Here is a 12175-nt window from a genome sequence, read left to right as displayed (position 1 = left end):
TCTTGCGGACTTTCGGGCGTACATAGGCGTCGAAACTTCAGATATGCCCTTTGCACATCTTGGATACTAGGAAGACGATCTGTCAACTGCAGCAGTTTAAGTGTGCGTCGTTCATCACATTTTCTTACCAGCTCAAGTGTCACGTTCTCGACTTTAGTGTCTTGCTGCATCGCAGGCTTCAATTCGGCCAAACGGACTAACGATGCGTTACCATAACCAAATACCCAAAAAGCCGCCCGTGAGTCGTAGAATGCTCGGGATAGGTCTAGAAATCTGTCAACTGTGCAGCATTTAGGGATGACAAAGTGAGGAGGCAGCGTATACTTTGGTGCTTGTAATAAATTTTGCAATTGGGGCACATTTTCGGCACTCACAACCTGCCACTCATTGGCCCCACATCGAATTAATTCTCGTGCCCAATCGTTTTTTGTGCTGTACATGGTCACGCTGGATTTGCCCAACATGGAATAATATGGCTCACGGTAACAGTATGCGAAACTCAGATCATGGCGTGATGGATAGGCGAATCGCGCCAGCGCCGAAGCAATAAGTTTACCATAATCAGAACCAGACCTCGACTGCTGGAAGGCGAATTTGAGGAGTCGAAAGTTCTTGCAAATAATATGAAGTGCTGTGATGCGGCTACTCATTACTTTTTGCTGTGCATCGAGTTTTTTGCGTTTGTTACCGCCGCTGAGTGCTCGTACGCTTACTCTACCACCCTCCGCTAACTGGTATACGTAGTCAATATTATTGAGTGTCACATCGTTGCGTTGGAGATATAAGTGTTCCTGGTATGATTCCTGTGGAAGAGTTTCTTGCTGTTGGCGCTGTAGGGGGACAAATGCCATTTTAAAATTCGTGACACTTAGCAAGCCAAATACCGCCTGTCGCGACATATCGAGTTCACTGCCCTCAGTAGGCGCAGGCATTATCGCAGAAAAAAGGTATGCAGGTGCTGATGCTACAACAAGTTCATTGGGTAACAAACGCGGTTTAGCTAAATGAAGGTCACGCAGCTCTGTTGGAAGCCAATCATCGCTGCCCTCTTGTCTAGGAATCTATTAAATAGAAAAAATATATAATTAAGCGGGATTTATGATTTTGACGGAAAAGTGATGTCAATGCAAGACCTACAGGCCTATCATCAATTCCGTCGGACAACGTCGGGAAATTGCTATTATGAATTCCGTCGTGATCACGAAAAACTCCCGCAAATTCCAAATTCGTGAGATTGGTATCACTGATTTCGTGTTATTTTATTTTGCTTCAGAATTATTAAACCAAAACAAAAACCAAAGGCAGCAGTAACTACAAATAAGTCGGAATTGCTGATAGCCATTCTCCCTAATTCATGACGGGAGAATTTTTTACGACGGGAGTTCACTCGGAATCTGTGATAGGCCTGCCAGTAATGAATTTCGTTCGCCTTAAGCCCCGTAACCATTTCTAGTGTTACAAATTCATGGTACTTACATCTCCCGGAGAGGGTGCAACGTAACTTAAAAACGTATTTCGTTTCCGGTCGGATATGCTAGCCATATTTGGTGTTAATTACTTATTGTACGATTGTTATTATTATCACTCTTCCTCTGGCTAATGTCACCGTCCTCAAATCCAATGTGTAAATATGTGCGTTGTTTGAATATTAATGCTTGGTATATTAAATATTGTTGCCTTATTAATTGTGGTTGTTCTGTTGTGTTGGTGGTTTCCGTTGTATCGCTACGGTATTGAGGTGCTTAGTGGGCGGGCGTGTTGCAAACTGCCGCACAATTACTGCGTCCGCCCTCTGCGTCAGCGACTGTACTTTAGGTTAAATCTATTTGGTTCGCTGTTTTTGTCGCTAGCCTCTGCTTTGTATGAGATAAGTAATGATAGAACTTACCGTCGCGTAAAATGGATTGTTTTCTTTATTCGTATGGTGTCATCGTCAACATTTTGGCATTTCATATGGTGCCGAGAAATCTATAATTAATTTTTTGTTGCTTTCACGTCTGGTAAACGCCTCATTATTGACAGTACATTTCTATAAATAATATCGCTTTTCTGAACAATTTTTATAATTTTCACTAAACGGCAGACCTTAAATTTACTTTTTTTCCTTTACCCACTGTTCCCGAAATTCTTTTGCTTTTATGCTTTGTATGACATTCCTAAAATCGGTCCTGCAGGGTGGCATTGCATTGAAGCATTTCTGCGTAAAGCCCAAACTACAAGAGCGCAGTGGCAGTGTCGTTTTTAAAAGTACTGTTTAATAAAATCGAAATCGAAGAAAAAAACAGAGAAAAAAAATGGATCAAGTTAAAGCAACTCAGATCAGAAATCTCAAGAAACACTTTTCAGGCAGAAATTCTCAAAACAGTTGATTGTTCTAAGTTACTCCATCAAAAAAGCTGGGGCAGAAAATCGTGCTCTAAGTTATTGCATCAAAAAAGCTAGGGCAAAAAATTGTGCTCTTAGTGGCTCCAGTTACACTTAGCGCAGGCTCATGAAACAAAAAGGAGAGTAAGTTAAAGCGGGAAATACCCTCATGAAACACAATTTTGTGAGATATCTTAACCTGGCGTAACCTAGAGCAGCTCATTAAACACCACTAAAATCAGCTGTTACTGCTACTCTTTCCCATAAACGAAAGACACTATATCACGCGAGAAGGAAAGAAAACAAAAAGCTATTCTGCCGTATCTTGAAATTCACCCGGAAAAAAATCACCTGAAAATTTTAAATCCGCCCATAGTAAATACACGGAAAACAAAAATTAAAAGTGAACCGGTTCGGGGAAAATGAAACTCGTGATTTTTGGTTCATGACTCTTTCCCATGAACGAACGACACAAGATCACGCAAGAACAAGGGAGTTGAGTTGATTTTTTAGCGGGTTCTATAATGTACTGAAATTCACTAATACTTCTATAAAAATCACCGTCCTTTCACATTTTCCTTACTAATCCTTATTGTAAGGGCTTGTGCCAATTAATAGAAGAGGAAATTTTGACAGATCAAAGTAAAAATTTGACATTTTTCGTGGTGAATACAAACGTCAGAATTTTACCTAGCTGTTGTTGTTGTTGTTGTAGCGGCTACAACAACCCCGCCCAGATCGGTTGGTATCTAAGTCGTTGTCGTCAAGTTCCACTAAAGGCAACCCTAGGAAGCGTGCAGCTTCTGTGGGGTTTGTCCACAGGGACAAGGCCGTTAGGGTTGTCGGGTTTTCCGGGCATGCGAAGAGATGTTTCGAGTAATGTGGGGTCTCTCCGCATGCCGGACACTCATTCGGCACATCCTCATTCAACCTACTCAAGTAGGAGTTCAACCTGCTGCAGTAGCCGGAGCGAAGTTGTGCAAGTGTTGTGCGTGTCTCCCGAGGCAGATGAGGCTCCGTCTCGTCTATGTCCGGGGGTGGTATGCCTAGAACGGCATTCACAGGTCTAGAGTCTACATAACTCGAGACTGAGTCCCTGTGAATGCCGTTCAGGGCCTGTCTGTAAGCTGTCGGCTCCAGAGGTTGCTTAATGAACCTCTGGACTTCGTCCGTCAGTTCATATAGATGCCTCCTGACGTGCCTAGGCGAGGGCTCCTCTGCAAGTAGCTGTCTGCTTGGGTGGCCACTTCTGTGGCTCCCGATCAGGAACTGCTTGCAGAGCATTTTATTATGCTCCTTTACAGGGAGCATTTGCGCCTCGCCGTGCAGGTGGTGTACAGGCGACATCAAGAGGCATCCCGTCGCTGTCCTGAGTGCGGTGTTTTGTACAGTCTGTAGCTTCGTCCACTGCGTCCTACTAGTCCCTGGCGACCACACTGGCGCTGCGTAGTTCAAAACCGCTGCGTAGTTTTACCTAGCTCATGGGCACGGTTGCCTTTTCCAATTTATTTTTCGGACCTAAAAATGGACCAAATGGTAAAAAATTCACCAACTTTTATTACATCGGGAAATTGAGTGGAGTTTATTCCTCTTCACGGAGAAAATATGCCAATTCAGTTTTTATAACGATTTTTTTTATATTGCATCCAAAGTGCATTACAATTGTATATTATTATCATTATATTGTTTAAAGTTTTAAATTATAATTTGTTTCTTAATTTCGATACGTTTCCTATCGAAAATTTGAATATTGTGGCGAATACTGCGGCAACTCGAAGTGAACAACGAGCCTTGAGTGCGAGCGCAGGTATATAAAGCCGCTATCACAGTACAAGTTAAGTTATGGGCTGTTTTCGCTTAAGGGTAAATGCATATTTAGCGCATTTAGCTCTAAATCCTACTTTCAATGTACATTTATCTATTCAAATTTCGTCACCTAATTGCAACTCCATTTTTGCATTAAGAATTTAAATGCTAAAAGCAACCCTGTGATCTCTGAAAAATAACACAATTCGAACATGCAGCATTCGAAGTGGCAGCATTGATTTTTCGCGTAAAGCAGTGTTTGCATTATTCAACTTTGCGTTCAACAATTGCGTTCAACTCAACGCAGGGTTGCACGAAAAAAAAGTTGAATGGCTAAATATTGGCTGGCGACCAACTTTGTTGAAAGCGATTAGTTGAAAGGCCATTCAACCAAAAGTTGAATGCAAAGTTGAACAATGCAAACACCTTTTTATGGCGAATATTTTGATATTTTTTCATATTTTGATATTTTTAGCCATTCAACTTTTTTTTCGTGCAACCCTGCGCTGAGTTGAACGCAAATGTTGAACGCAAAGTTGAACAGTGCAAACACACTTTAAGCTTTGCTTGCTGCGTTTCAGTGATCGGCGATGGAGATTTCATTTATTATTTTACATTGTTTTGATAAAAAAAAGTCCCGCTAATCCAACATCAATGTTCTGCTGGTAGAAATCTGGCCCAATTCGTGCTCAACTATGTTTGTTTAGTTTCATAATTACTTTAGGCAATTTTTATTGATAACACCGACAAATTATTATATTACTCAAGCAAATTTTTGGTTATGGATAGAACAGTTCAAGCTTTTGTATTAAATTTGTAGTTAAATTTTTTTTTAGTTTTTTAGTAGGTTTTTTAGCATAATTTCCTCTCCGTGCTAGATACAGATCTGAATAAGCGACTGGAACACGGCTGCTCGTCAAAAGCATACAACTTCGAATTCGCGTAAATGTGCATTTTAGAGAGGACATGAACTGCCATTTTGAAAAATGTAAATCCCAACTGCCAAAGCCACTTATAGGTCCCTAGGGAGCCCTTAAAAAAATTGGAAAAAATCACAATTTTTACTTGCGTTTTCGCTTGTTTCGAGTAAGTGACGGCAATTACTTGAGCTTTCCGTGTTGCCGGACAAGAGTGGTGCCGCCAAGGATATATGATATTTCTTCTACACAAACGCGAGGACCCCAGACCCCAGAGGCTTCTATTTAAAAAGTTCATTCTTCGGAGGCGGCCTGTTTCCGTGCTTAGGGTTTATAACCCTGAAGCGACGCCAACGCATATACAAAAGTAAAATCAATGGAAATCAAAATATTAATGATGTACTGGACTGTGTAAGTGCTTGTTTTTAAAGCAAAGAGTTAAAAACTGATTAATAAATAGTAAAATGTTTACAGCAGAATATCAAAACAGTGCAACAACTATTCAATTGCACGTTTTTACTAGTTTTGTGTTCAATATCTTTTTCTGCTAGTTTTTTTCCTCTTCTCAATTTTACGCTCTCGCTGCAATCTTTTACTGGAGAAGTTACTATACAAACCTATTTTTTTATTTATTTTGACAGCTGCTAGAAATTAGCAGGAGAGCCTAGAAAAGCAGAGCGTAAGAACGAGAGCTGCTAGTTTTTTGATTAAGAAACGCTTTCCAGCAGAAATTAGTAATAATTACCTGTTAAGAAACAAAGCTTCCAACTGACATTTGCTTTCATTCATTCACAACAATGCCCGTGTGGAAATTGTGAACTGGACTAAACGTCAAAGTAAACAGACAAGAAAAACTCATCAGTGTATGATTTTATTTTTGGTCACTTTGCTTTCATTTTTCAATGGAGGTTGCGGCAAATTTGGTTAAGAAAAAATCCAATAAATTGTAATTACGTTTCAGACAATTTAAATTAAAAAAAAAAAAAAATTGTAACAAAATTAAAACCATTAGCCGCAAAAGTAAACAATAAAGATTTTTGAGCGTGTGATCCTCGATAGTTCCAACACAGTGAGGTTAAAAAAGTTTATGTTTACTCGGAAATTCGCAAAATTTTTAGCAGCAGAGGCATCTTTCCAACGTCGCGTAAAATTTACATATTGTTTTAAGCCTTCACAGCAGGCCACACCATTATCAAAAAGTTTCAGTAGGCTTCTGAAGGGCAGTTTGATTCCCCGTAGCCCAGCACCTACGCGCCCTGGATATTTTAGAAATCGTTCTGCAACAGACATGGTGAATACAGAATCAACCGTGACATACTTGGAAATTCCTGATAAGTCAGAAAGCGACAAAAAATATTACAAGTAAGTTACCAAAACAAATGGAAAGCTAAGAAGGATGTGCGTTACAAACGTTTGTTTACTTTCCAGAACACTCTTACTGAGCAATGGTATACGTGCATTGCTGGTGTCAGACCCGACACCTATTCCACACTGCGGTCTGACCTCTTCGTCTTCATCTTCCTCTTATGATTCGACTGGAGATTCCTGCGCCGAAGAGAGTAGTAGCACCAGCAGCGAAGATGAAGAGTCCATGAGCACTTCCACAACGGACAATGGTGAAAGTGATTCCGACTTGGAGTCAGAAGAAGGTAAGTCATCCAATACAGAACATCGTTTCAAATTTAAATTCAATGAGTATTGCAGGTGATGAAAAGTTGGCAGCCTGTGCATTGCTGGTAGATGTCGGATCGTTTACGGAACCTGCAGAATATCAAGGTTTAGCACATTTCCTGGAGCATATGATTTTTATGGGCTCCGAAAAATACCCAGCGGAAAATGCATTCGATGCACATATAAAAAAATGCGGCGGGTTTGACAATGCTCACACAGAGTTCGAAGAGACTTGCTTCTACTTTGAAGTATCTGAAGAGCATTTAGATAGCAGTATGGACTACTTCTCGGCCTTATTGAAAGCACCGCTTATGAAAAAAGAAGCCATGACGCGTGAACGAGATTCTGTTGAATCGGAGTTTCAACAAATCGTACTCGATGATGAAGTCAGGCGGGATCAGCTTGTGGCAGCATATGCCACACCCGGCTATCCGCACGCCACATTTCCATGGGGAAATCTAAAAACTCTCAAGGATGGCATTAGCGATGACGAGCTGCATGCAAAACTGCATGAATTCCAGAAGCGGCACTACAGTGCACACCGTATGTGTGTTTGTGTTCAAGCTCGCTTGCCAATTGACGAACTGGAGCAAATGGTTGTGAAACACTTCTCGGGCATTCCAAGCAACGATCTTCCAGGTATTAACCTGTCACCGTACGACTACCGCAACGCTTTCCGTAACGAGTTTTTCGAAGAAGTATTTTTTGTTAAACCCGTGGAAAATATATGCAAACTGGAGCTTACATGGGTACTGCCGTCAATGATTAAGGTTTGGTACTAACATTTTGAACTAATGGGTACATTTAATTAAACATTTTAATAATTGTTTTATTTCGTTTCAGTTCTATAAAACAAAACCAGATCAGTTTATCTCACATTTGGTAGGATTCGAAGGGGAGGGCAGTTTGTGTGCCTATTTGAGAAAACGTTTATGGGGATTAGAACTGACTGCGGGCATTGATGAGAGTGGTTTCGAATCAAATTCGATTTACTCTTCATTTGTCATCGGCATATTCTTAACTGATCGTGGTTTTCAGCATCTCGATGAGGTAAAAGCATACGTTATCCCATGGCATGATGTACATAATTTCGTTTTTAGGTACTTGCTGCATGTTTTGCCTTCATAAAACTGTTTGCCGTTTGTGGTCCATTCAAAGATGCGTACACCGAGTTACAAAAAATTGAGGCAACTAACTTTAGATTCGAATCTCAGCGCCCGGCTCTGGACAATGTTGAGAAATTGGCAGTACAACTGAAATATTATCCACCAAAGGATATTCTCACTGGAACTGAGTTATATTACGAGTACAACGAAGAGCATATTAAAGAGGTGGTGAAGCATTTAAACGAGTTCAGGTTCAATATAATGATCACTTCGCAACACAAATATGAGGGAGTAGCATATGACAAAAAGGAAAAGTGGTTCGGTACTGATTATACGACAATTAAAATGCCACAAAAGTGGCGTGACCTTTGGGATAAATCAGAACCGATACCAGACTTGTTCTTGCCGAAGCCAAATCGTTTTATCTCAAATGACTTCCGCTTGCACTGGGATGAAAATGGCAAACCAGAGATCCCAACGGCCCCGAAGAAGATACTCCAAACGGATATTTGCGAATTGTGGTTCAGACAGGACGACAAGTTCTTGCTGCCCGAGGCATATATGTACTTTTATTTCATATCACCGCTATTGCGAATGGATCCCAAAAAGCAAGTACCACAAATATTTCGAAATTCTGCCTTATTTAAATTAACTGAAATTATATGGTAAATCCCCTAGCGATGCTTTGTGTGTACTTTATGAGAAGCTGGTAAAATTTAGGTTGAGTGAGGAATTGTACCCAGCTACAGTTGCAGGACTTTCCTATCAGTTTTACACTGCCGAGAAAGGAATTATTCTAAAGGTATTACAAACTCTGACAAAATTTTGTCTAGCTTCATTTAATATGAACCTATTAAAAACAATAAGGTGAATGGATACAATGAAAAATTGCATTTGTTGGTGGGCATCATAACGAAAGCTATGGTGTCAATGCGTGATCACATAACGGAAGATTTGTTCAATATATTTAAAACAGACCAGAAGAAAGCATACTTCAATTCGCTCATTAAACCTCGGACTCTTAATAAGTACATCAACTACGAAATTTTAACTATATGACATATAATTATATATATACACTCTCAATTCAAGGGACATACGTCTAAGCATTGTGGAACACATCCGCTGGCCCATGATAACTAAATACAAGTGTTTAGATAGCCTAACATTGAACGATGTGTTAAATTTCGCCGATGCCTACACGAGTGAACTCTATCTACAGACTCTCATGCAGGGCAATTTAACGGAGGAGTCCGCACACAATGTCATGAACTCTGTCTTAACTACACTCAATTGTCGGAACATCAAAGAGGTATTATGAAATAGAAGCTGAAGCACTTCAAAAACTCTTTAAGTTGTCATTCAATTTTAATTTTTCAGACAAAGTACATCGAGAATCGTACCGTCCAGTTGCCACAAGGTTCTCACTTTATTCGCTGCGGCACTCTCAATGAGAAGGACGTAAATACTGTTATTTGCAATTTCTACCAAATTGGCCCGTGTTCTCTACGGATCGAGAGCATTTTGGATTTGCTGATGATGTTCGTCGAGGAGCCATTATTTGATACGCTCCGTACAAAGGAACAGCTGGGGTACTATGTATCTGCTTCGGTGCGTATGAACTACGGCATAATTGGCTACTCCATCGCGGTCAATTCACAGGAAACGAAGTTCAGCGCAGCTCACGTGGACGAACGAATTGAGGTATTCCGTGGCAAAATGCTGCAAATACTGGAAGAGATGTCGCCGGAGGACTTCGATCATGTGCGTGAATCCCTAATCAAAATCAAGCAGGTAGTAGATATCTCGCTTGCTGAGGAAGTGTCCCACAATTGGGAGGAGATAACGTCCGAGGAGTACGTGTTCGATCGGAGACGGCGAGAGGTTGAGGTACTGCGCGCGCTGACCAAACAAGATATTATCGATTTTTGTCTGAGCAACGAACGCACCAATCTGCGTAAATTGTCGGTGCAAGTTATTGGCAATAAAGATTCGGTGCGCGTAAAACGCGCCCCGACGCGGAGCGAGAACTCCAATGACGACAGCGGAGGCAGCAGTGGTGCTGAATCGGAGGTCGACGACGAGGAGCTATTCAATGCTTTGGCAAGCAAATTGGATGTGCGATTCATACCGAAAGACGGTGACGCTACCACAATTGTAGACATTAAGGACTTCAAGGAAAATCTTCATGTCTATCCTATTACAAAAACAAAATTGGAAAACAGCACGGAGCGCTCACCAATGGAGATAATAGAGGAATGTTGAACAGCTTGTTGAAGTTATGGGAAATTTCATGTTGACAATGACCAGGGCAAGTGTATGAAAGAACCTGTGACACCCACATGGTTTGAAAGCAATTATGAGCTCTAATTTGCAGTTACTACTTTTTATTCGATATCGTTTAGAAACTAATTTAAGAAATTTCGAGTCAATAAAACAAAATTACTTGCGATTACATATGCAAATAATCGGATCGAAGTTTATTTAGCGTGAAATGGAAAATATCCCTCATCGAAAAATCGTAAGTATATAGGCAAATCTCCATAACAGTGCGATTCAATGCTAAAAAAAAACGTAATTTTTTTAATTAAACACACAAAAATAAATTATACATAAAATTTTTTTGAAATCCATTGAGGAAATTCAAAATTCTCGTGTGATTAATTTTCCTCAAATGCTTAAGGAGTTATAAGTAAAAATGATAATTTTTTAAAACTCGTAAGATCTAGAGGACGTGATTTAAAAGGTGTGTAACGGTGTTTAAAAAGGTCAAGTGCAATGTGTATATCAAATTTTGTAAAACTGATTGTAAATATCATATACAGAAATAAAAACAATTAATTAATTGCTGAAAATGCAAAATGGAAAAGAACCAAAAATATTAACTATTTGACAATTATGAGGGACAGATTTCATATTGTTATAGTTTATTTCCAATGAGGAGCACCTATCTTTCTCAATGCCTAGTACATTTTCCAATATTAAATTTACTATTTGCCATGATTTTTGAATGCCTCCATTTTGCGCTGAAAGTTATACTCAAAAAAAGTACCAGAGGTATCCAAAGTGACCGCAAAATTCATATTTAAAAGAAATCGTCAAATTTGTTATCAAAATGGTCCTATTTTTTTATAAAAAGTGAAATTATATTAATAAAATTAATTTAAAAGCACATGGTTCCGGAGATTTCCCCATATCTGTAAGTAGATTTTAACATGTTCGCATCAATACTTTTTGCCAGTGCGGCAGGTGCGCACGTGTTGTTATTTTACTTTAAGTTTGATTTTGGTGCACGAAATGTTAACAAAAAAAAAAAAAAAACAATGCGTCGAAAGAAAACAGCTGCGCTGTTGTATCAACTGCAGTTCATTGAAATTATTGTGCCACGAGTAATTAATTGTGTCTTCAGCCAGTGTCTGTTCTCCTTCAGCGCCCCGTTCGGCCAATAAGATGACAAAATATTTATAGGGCAACCGCAATCGAACCATACAAAAACCAATGAGAGACGCGGTAACAATTTAAGTTTAACCAACTGTGTTTACTTTTTCATTCAGCACCTATGCACCACCACTGTCTTTGATAAAAGATGAAATTAAAACTTGTACAACACGACGCTGGCATTGTCACGTTGAAGATATTAGACATGTTTAAATATGCAAATGGAAGAGATAAAGCACTAATGAAACTTCAAAAGCCGAGTAGATTTTTTTCGAATCAAAAATAGCACTGCATTGACAACAAATGACAACAAGTAATTTTTAGCAAAAAAGAGAACCGACTATATACATATATATTTCATGATCCACTGATCGGATCTAAACCAGATTAGTATAACACCACCTTTGAGACACTACATTTCCGATGCAAATAGAATTATCGAATTATCGTCGGTTGACGTGGTCCAAAGTTATGCGGTAACATACATAAAAAAAATAAAATATTCCGACGAACTGATTAGCTCCTCCTTTTTTGGAAGCCGGTTAAAAAAAAACGCCGAGACACGTAAACTTAATTTTGGGTCGAAGATTACGGATCTGTATACCGTTTTTCTGGATCAGGTCATTTTCCCAAGACATTTTCATTTTAAAATTGCATTTTCAATATAGTGAAGTCATCAGAAGTACATTTCTTAAATTCTTAAAACATCAAAATTTGAGCTATCAATTGTATATTATTATGCTTTGTTGTTTTATTTTATATGGATATAAATTTTAATCCCACAGTGCACACAGTACACATCACAAATGCCAATCTGTTCGAAAAACACAAGAATGTTCCTCTTATCAAAAATTTCACGCTACTCGTATTTTC

General features: G+C 39.3%; 2 protein-coding genes across 2 annotated transcripts; one reads left to right on the top strand and one right to left on the bottom strand.

Annotated features, from left to right (window-relative positions):
- Positions 1-6: 6 nt before the first annotated feature.
- On the bottom strand, positions 7-2278 carry LOC118753083 (myotubularin-related protein 10-B-like; the record flags this gene model as incomplete). The annotated part of the gene is made up of 2 exons (XM_036487937.1): positions 1477-2278; positions 7-1061 (listed from the first exon to the last, which is right to left on the bottom strand). Coding segments are annotated over exons 1-2 (1121 nt in total), but the record flags the coding sequence as incomplete, so codon positions are not given.
- A 3698-nt stretch (positions 2279-5976) lies between these two features.
- LOC118753082 (nardilysin-like) lies at positions 5977-10332 on the top strand. The gene is made up of 9 exons (XM_036487936.1): positions 5977-6449; positions 6516-6736; positions 6792-7528; positions 7602-7808; positions 7859-8472; positions 8543-8666; positions 8732-8892; positions 8957-9176; positions 9245-10332. Exons 1-9 carry the CDS (start codon positions 6175-6177, stop codon positions 10127-10129), a joined length of 3444 nt encoding a protein of 1147 aa, XP_036343829.1. The 5' UTR covers positions 5977-6174; the 3' UTR covers positions 10130-10332.
- The last annotated feature ends 1843 nt before the right edge of the window (positions 10333-12175 follow it).

Source organism: Rhagoletis pomonella, unplaced genomic scaffold (assembly GCF_013731165.1).
Source record: "Rhagoletis pomonella isolate Grant_MI unplaced genomic scaffold, Rhpom_1.0 Rhpom_scaffold_02094, whole genome shotgun sequence".
Lineage (NCBI taxonomy): Eukaryota > Metazoa > Arthropoda > Insecta > Diptera > Tephritidae > Rhagoletis > Rhagoletis pomonella.
Note: the sequence above shows the minus strand (reverse complement) of the source record. Positions and strands in the feature narration are given on the sequence as shown.

Bases quoted from the DNA above. Each gene is read 5' to 3' on its own strand.
- LOC118753082 (XM_036487936.1), top strand. From the start codon at position 6,175: ATGTTTACTCGGAAATTCGCAAAATTTTTAGCAGCAGAGGCATCTTTC. The intron at 6,737-6,791 runs GTAAGTCATCCA...TGAGTATTGCAG, and splicing joins CGACTTGGAGTCAGAAGAAG to GTGATGAAAAGTTGGCAGCC. The intron at 8,893-8,956 runs GTACATCAACTA...TCTCAATTCAAG, and splicing joins AAACCTCGGACTCTTAATAA to GGACATACGTCTAAGCATTG.